The sequence below is a fragment of the Medicago truncatula genome, chromosome 1 (genome assembly GCF_003473485.1).
Source record: "Medicago truncatula cultivar Jemalong A17 chromosome 1, MtrunA17r5.0-ANR, whole genome shotgun sequence".
NCBI classification, from domain to species: domain Eukaryota; kingdom Viridiplantae; phylum Streptophyta; class Magnoliopsida; order Fabales; family Fabaceae; genus Medicago; species Medicago truncatula.
The window spans coordinates 25,415,764-25,423,474 of record NC_053042.1 but is presented as its reverse complement, the minus strand read 5'-3'; the positions used below and the strand labels follow the sequence as shown (position 1 = coordinate 25,423,474).

The following is a 7,711-nucleotide window of genomic DNA, read 5'->3' as shown; positions in this document are numbered from 1 at the left end:
TATATACAAATCCTTATTGATGCCTATATATGTTTTCATTCTTCTTATGCGTATTTATAAATCGGTGTAATGAATAAGCACAGTACTACAATGATTTTTAATTCAAAACTACTTGTTAATCTCCTAAATTGTGAAACAATATCCGATGCATGACTTGCTGTTCAATTTGTTATTTAAAATTCTATTGAGAATAGTTCAGTATAATTGTATTTCATTTGTTGCTCTTTTGTATCTACCGTGATATTATCCACTAGTTTTAGATTAGAGGATTCAAGAGGGGAACATGAATTTTCTAAATAAAATCATTGATAGTGCTACTTTTGAAGAAATAAAATAGTAACGTTGATAATTTATTTTCTTTTGAACATGTTTGTTGAGCCAGCCATCTTAATTGAATAAGACGAGAATAACTAATTTAATTGGCTTAGATAATTATGTTGTTATATTGTGATATAATTGTATATGCATTAATTGAATTATATGTGAATAATTGAGACGATGATTGATTTGCATTTGATATTATTATGTCATGTTGTTTTTGTATACTGATGTGTCGCTGTTGTTATTTAACCAAGTTGCATGAGTCAGTCTAAGTTGATTAAGATGAAGTTCCAAATTATTGGATTATACAAGAGTTTGTCAATTTAAGATGTTAAAGAGGTCGAGTCCATGCATTAGCATTTTAAAGTTGAGGGCTTGATGCCCTGGGAGCCTATTTACGCTCAAATAAAGTTGAGGGCTTGATGCCCTGAGAGCCTATTTACGCTCTACTACGTTGGGGGCTTGATGCCCTGGATTCGTACCACATGCATATAAGAGGTCTAAGTTGCATAGTCAAGTTAGAGTCGCATTTGTCGAGTCAAAGATGTTTATGTTGATAAGCTGTGAAGTTGTAATTGTTTATACAAACTATGAATGAAGTGTTAAATGATATATTATTATCTATAATGAATGTTAAGATGATTTGATGTTGATTAAATATAATTGTTGAATTATATGCTTAATATTATTGTTTTGTGAAATCTCACCCCTTCTGCTTGGAAATGTTGCTCTTCGTATGAGTAACTTGCAGGTGATCGTTAGTAGGTTGCTGCTGTTGCTGTCGTGAGTGACTTATTCCTCACTGAGTCTTAGGATGCTCTGATACGTAACGGGATGGGATCTTTTGTGCCTATTTTCTATTCCTTTACGTATTGTTTATCTTTTTAACAAGGCCTGCGTGCCAAAGACTTATCTATGTTAATGAATTCAATCCGCTGCAAAGTTTGAATGAATATGTTGATGATTTTTGGAAAGATAATTAGTTAATTATCTCATTTATTATTTTTAAGAAGTGTAGCATTCCGTTATGTGCTGAATACTCTGATAATTATTATGAAATTTTTATGTTGGGAAAACGGGGTGTTACATAAGGTATCGTTTGACCCAACTTTTTTCAAACTTCTCTACATTTTTAAGGAGAAGTTAGGCCAAACACAATATCAATTAAGTACTTACTAAAAAAAGAACATTTTTTGAACGCATAAAATTGAATGGAATGAGCTTTGACCAGAAGCTGTTGAATGTTACTTTAAAAAACTACTTATCGACAATTTATTTCACAAACACCTCTTTTCAACTCACGCTGAGAGCCTTTTATTTATTTTTTAATATTATATTTCAATATGTTTTTTTCTTCCATTTAACTTTATTTTTTTCAACCGTTCCATTTAATTTTTTAAGGAGGTTCCATTTAATTTTATCTTTTTTTCAAAGAAATTTTATTATCTTTTTATCACTTATATATTTAATTTCAATATTGTTTAATCATCACAACCTCACAAATATCCTAACCAATTTTATTTAATTATTTTTTCATTTTTATATTTTTAATAACTTTTAATTATTTTCTAAATTTTATATTTTTAACTATTTTTCAAATTTTTCTCCCAAATTCAGTTGCTTCTACATTGCCGTTGTGGGAGATTAAAGTATCGTTGACCCGACTTTTTTCAAACTTCTCTACATTTTTAAGGAGATGTTAGGCCAAACACAATATCAATTAAGTACTTACTAAAAAAGAACATTTTTTGAATGCATAAAATTGAATGAAATGAGCTTTGACCAGAAGCTGTTGAATGTTAATTTAAAAAATTACTTATCGACAATTTATTTCACAAACACCTCTTTTCAACTCACGCTGGGAGCCTTTTCTTTATTTTTTAATATTATATTTTAATATTTTTTTCTTCCATTTAACTTTATTTTTTTCAACCGTTCCATTTAATTTTTTAAGGAGGTTCCATTTAATTTTATCTTTTTTTCAAAGAAATTTTATTATCTTTTTATCACTTATATATTTAATTTCAATATTGTTTAATCATCACAACCTCACAAATATCCTAACCAATTTTATTTAATTATTTTTTCATTTTTATATTTTTAATAACTTTTAATTATTTTCCAAATTTTATATTTTTAACTATTTTTCAAATTTTTCTCCCAAATTCAGTTGCTTCTACATTGCCGTTGTGGGAGATTAAGGTATCGTTTGACCTGACTTTTTTCAAACTTCTCTACATTTTTAAGGAGATGTTAGGCCAAACACAATATCAATTAAGTACTTACTAAAAAAAGAACATTTTTTGAATGCATAAAATTGAATGAAATGAGCTTTGACCAGAAGCTGTTGAATGTTACTTTAAAAAATTACTTTTCGACAATTTATTTCACAAACACCTCTAAAAATATGCACATTCAAGTCGTTCCCAAATAAAGATATGGTGTTCATGATCAGCACTTTCAACAGATCACCTTAACTCTAATCCTAGACAAGATTATCTTCACTCACCGATGCTACTTCTTTGTTTGATTGCATCTGATACAAATATGAGTATCAATCCTTTTTTGGTAACTCTACATTATCAACACTCTTTTTTTATAATTATGGATAATATGTAATCATAATTCACACATCATTGATTCCTTTCTGGTTTCAATTGTTTTCATCCAAAATATTATGTCAATTCTTAATCTCATAAACCGATTATATGATCTCTAAATCAGCCCATACATATTTTATGATGAATCACAATGTTCCGTCGTATTAACATCTTTTCTTTCGAAGAATTTTTTTTATGCCGTGATTATCTAAGGTTATTATTTTACCTTAGATAAACATTAAATGTAAAAGCGTGGAGGGAAAAATTAGGTTAAAATTAGAGGTGACATTTTGCATAAATTAAATCTAGGGTTAATAAAGTAAAGTCACGCGAAAAAATAGGTTAAATTTAGGGTTAATATTGCGTCACGGGTTAACATGTAGAAATAAGAGATCACATTCTGCATAAATTAAATATGCGTTAATATAGTAAAGTCATACGAAAAAATTAGGTTAAATCTAAGGTTAATATTGCGTCACGGGTTAACATTTAGAAATAAGATATGTCATTTTGCATAAATTAAATCTAAGGTTAATATAATTTGTTTAGTAAAATTAAAGAGAAAAATTAGGAGCGATTTGTTTATTTTGATTTCCCTAACAATTAACGTTAACATTTTGATTAAACTAAACATGGTTAATACAGTAAAATTAAGCAAAGAAGTTAGGTTAAATATAGGGCAAAATTTTGCGTTCGGGTTAACTTTAAGGAATAAGAGATTACAATAGTTGTTATATTATTTTGTATGTAGTGCTTTAGGTTCTGTGTTGCAAAATTTTGGTTTACGCAGCTTTGATTTTCACATTTATAAAGGACAACAATTTTCCGTAATTTATAAGATTTCTCCTTCAGAGCTAAATTTTTAAAAAATACGTTATTCAACCGATCGCACGGGTTTGTAACTAGTTCCAATAACAATTTGTGAAAATTAAGAATAAGAATCCAATAACAGTATTATTTTATGACAAATCCATTTCCATGATAGTTCACGAACTGTTTGTGTTTATTCCTTTGTACTAAGCAACATTCTGCTTGTGTTTATTCCTTTTTATTTTCTCTCTATTTCTCTCTCACGGGTTCCCTCTCTGCTTAGTTCCCTTATTCCATTTTTCTTTCATCTTCTTTTCATTGAATCAAATCAAGAGCAATAGTTATGTTTATATGTAAAATAAATAAATAACGATTTTGTTGGAGGACAACAAAAGTATAAATTGTTGCATTTAAGTATTCTTGTAATTCCTTAAAAAAAATAAAAAAACCGAAGCTTATATTTTTGCACCAAATTAACCCAACACACAGATTTAATATCAATAATAATAACTTATATTTAATATCAATAATAATAACTTATATGAAAAAAAAAAAAAAAAAAAAAACTCATTTATGATTGAATTTGTTATCTTCCCATGGGTACAACAACACTCTCTTCGGCCATTTCTCTCTTTGCTCCATCATTTCATCTCACTTAATCATTCCATAAGAATAAAAGTCAATTGAATGAATTTAAACTTAATTTTGGGTCAACAACATCCTATTAGAAAATGAAGACATCTTAATTTTGAGATTTAACATTTAGGAAAGTGGTCGGTTTATCTTCAAAGTTTCGTGTTCAACTCCCTTACTAAGTAGAAGCCCAATTATGTGAAGACTCAACATTATCCACACCCTAATTCTATTACGAACAAGAACTTCAATGGCTAAAATCAAAGGATTCTCACAACCCTTAATGCCTCATACCATCATTAAATGGATCATCTGTCGTTTACAAGACTTTGTCGTCCAATACCGTCGAATCCAATAGCTCTTCTGCCTTTACTTTTGGAGCCTCCATGCTATTGCCACCACCACCCCCCCACACACACACACCCCCCCCCACGTGATATTAGTTTCATAGCTACTTTTCTTCAACCAACTCATTGTATCACTGGATAAAGCGGATATAGCCAAATTGCTAGCGTACATGATATAAAATAACACATTGTAAAACGTTATTTAGAAACTAACTAAAACATAATTTAAAACCACACATCATAAAAAGAAAGTGTACATCAGAATTTGCTGCAACAAATTCATAATTGTTCCACCACCATTTCTTCTTTTTGTTTTTACTCTATTTTTTCTCTTAACCCTCTGATGATTCTAATAGGAAGGGCATCCTAATAATCCGAAGATCGATTTGGAGGTAACTAAAGCCTTACAAATGATTGTTCCATACAGAACTCGAACACAGGTTCTTCCATATGATTCGTCCTTAAATAAAAGTCATTAACCACTTGAATTCAATCACTTGACTTCTTAGTATATTGTTGGTAACAACATGTATCACATAGAAGGATATGGCATTAGTCTTGGTGTTGGGAAACAAATCAAGGGCTGAGCCCTTGAAAGAATAAAAGAAGGACCCTCTTTCATGTCAACAGAATCATTCCCTCCATTTTCAAGCTTCCATTCAAAGCAATGAATCATATTTGCAAGGGTAGTGTAAGCAACATTTAGTGCTAGTGAAATTCCAGGACACATTCTTCTTCCACTTCCAAAAGGTAAAAGCTCATAATGTTGTCCCCTAACCTCAACATAACTCTCTTTTCCATTTTCATCATTATTAAGGAACCTTTCCGGCATAAACTCAAGAGGGTTATCCCAATTCTTTGGATCCCTTCCAATAGCCCACACATTAGTGAAAATCTGAGTTTTTGATGGGATATCGTATCCGCCAATGGTGCTGTCTTCAGTCGATTCTCTCAATATAAATGGAGAGGGAGGGTGAAGCCTTAGTGTCTCCTTCACTATGGCTTGAAGATAAGGAAGATGAGATGTATCTGATTCTATTACAATCCTATCTTTTCCAATCATTGAGTCGATTTCTTTTCTTGCTTTCTCCATTACTGTTGGATTGTTAATTAGTTCTGCCAATGACCATTCTAGAGTAACAGCAGTTGTATCTGTTCCACCTGTGAACATATCCTGAAAAAGTATATGTTTATAATCAGTTTCTGTGAGGTCTTTGTTTTATTAATGACTCAAAGTCTTGTAACATATTCTCAAATTTTTTGGAGTGGAGAATTGGTGAAACAATTTTCTTTTTGAAACAAAAGATAGTAAAAATGTGTCCCGTAATTGTCGCTGAGATGGTAAAAGGCTATGGGGAAATATGAGTTGTCGGGATGGGGGTTCAAACCTGCAATATCCTCCACTAAGCACATAAAGTATGTGAGTTTCGCCGCTAAGATCTTTGGAATTTTTTGTTTAAAAAGGGTAAAAATTTACACAACAATGCATCCTTGTTGCTTGATTAACGTGTACGCCAACTGTTGTAAAGCTATTAACCAGAGATCCTTAAGAAGGCCTGTGGCAGTGATTTGACCATGACATCTAAGTTTCAGAATCAGATGTGTTCACAATAGCAACATGACTATGATTGAGGCCAGATAAGAGTCTATGGTTTTAAATTGCAATTTGCAGCCACAACTGTGCGAAGGATTTTGTGGTCTCTGGTATGTCATCGCATTAAAAATTTGGCCGCATAGGCCGTGTTTTGCCACAATATAAAAGTTCACAACACAATCGCAAATATAATTTAAAACCATGTTAGAATCATAGACAATTATTCTCTGTCAAACCAAGAATCGTGACCGCGATTGCAATTTATATCTGTACATAGAGAGAAGATTATTACCACCAAGAAGGCTTTGATGTTATCTCTAGTTATTTTGACCTCTGAGCTATGATCTTCATATATACTCAAAAGAGCATCTAAAACATCCTTTTCAGCATCCTTTCTTTGTAATTTACTTCTGGCCTCTTCGTGCTCCTTGATAATACTTTCCATCATAGCATCAAATCTGTCACGAACATCCTTTAATCTTTTCTTCATTCCTTGAACATCGAATCTCTTACACAGCGAAAAATAATCAGCCAAATTAAACATTCCACTCAACATAGCAGACTCTCTTACCCTTTCTGTCACCTTATGCGCTTCATCATCTTCTTTGAAACAGCTTTTTCCAATTGCCATTCTCATAACTATGCTATTTGTTAGTTTCAAAAGCTCGTCAGTAACATTTACCGACTCATTTGCTTCACCTTTTTTAATCATCATTTGCAAGAATCTGTTTATCTCCTCTTCTCTTATGGGAAGGAGTTGATCAAGCATCTTTCCATTAAGAAGTTCTGACATGCAAAGTTTCTTCATGAACTTCCAGTAGGTTCCATAAGGTGCAAATCCCAAATCAGATGCATTGTAAGTTAGATAGCTTATAGCAATATTTGCTGGCCGGTTAGAGAATGAAGATTCATGTGTTTTGAATATTTCTTTGGCTATTTCTGATGAGGAAACAAATACCATAAGAGTGGATCCAAGATATATGTGAATTATGGGACCAAAACGGTTTGAGAGGTTGTGAGTGGCTCTGTGAAGAGGTTGTTTTAATATTAAGTGAAAGTGTCCAATTATTGGTAAGGACAATGGACTAGGTGGAAGGTGGAAGTTTGGTCCTTCTAATTTGGTGAATATGGCTTTGAGTAATATTGTAGAGGCTAGCAAAATCAGGAAGATTGGTATGTATTGTTCAATGATCTCCATTTTTCTTGTCTGTATTTTGGATGCAGGGTATATCATATATGCCTCAAAAAGGACTATTTATAGATTTTATGTTATTTCTTTTTAGCTGACAAAATTTTAAACTCCTACTATTTTAACTAATTAGGTTCCTTTTATCTTTAGCCTAAATCTGTTAAGTTATCCAACTTCCCACAATAACAATGGATATAGTTGTCTACTAACTAAGATT

At 31.5% G+C, this 7,711-nt stretch overlaps 1 protein-coding gene across 1 annotated transcript; it reads right to left on the bottom strand.

The window, feature by feature from the left end:
* Positions 1–4,930: 4,930 nt before the first annotated feature.
* Positions 4,931–7,503, bottom strand: LOC120578191 (cytochrome P450 93A3). Its single transcript, XM_039830539.1, has 2 exons — positions 6,598–7,503; positions 4,931–5,885 (listed from the first exon to the last, which is right to left on the bottom strand). Exons 1-2 carry the CDS (start codon positions 7,501–7,503, stop codon positions 5,244–5,246), a joined length of 1,548 nt encoding a protein of 515 aa, XP_039686473.1. The 3' UTR covers positions 4,931–5,243.
* Between the last annotated feature and the right edge of the window lie 208 nt (positions 7,504–7,711).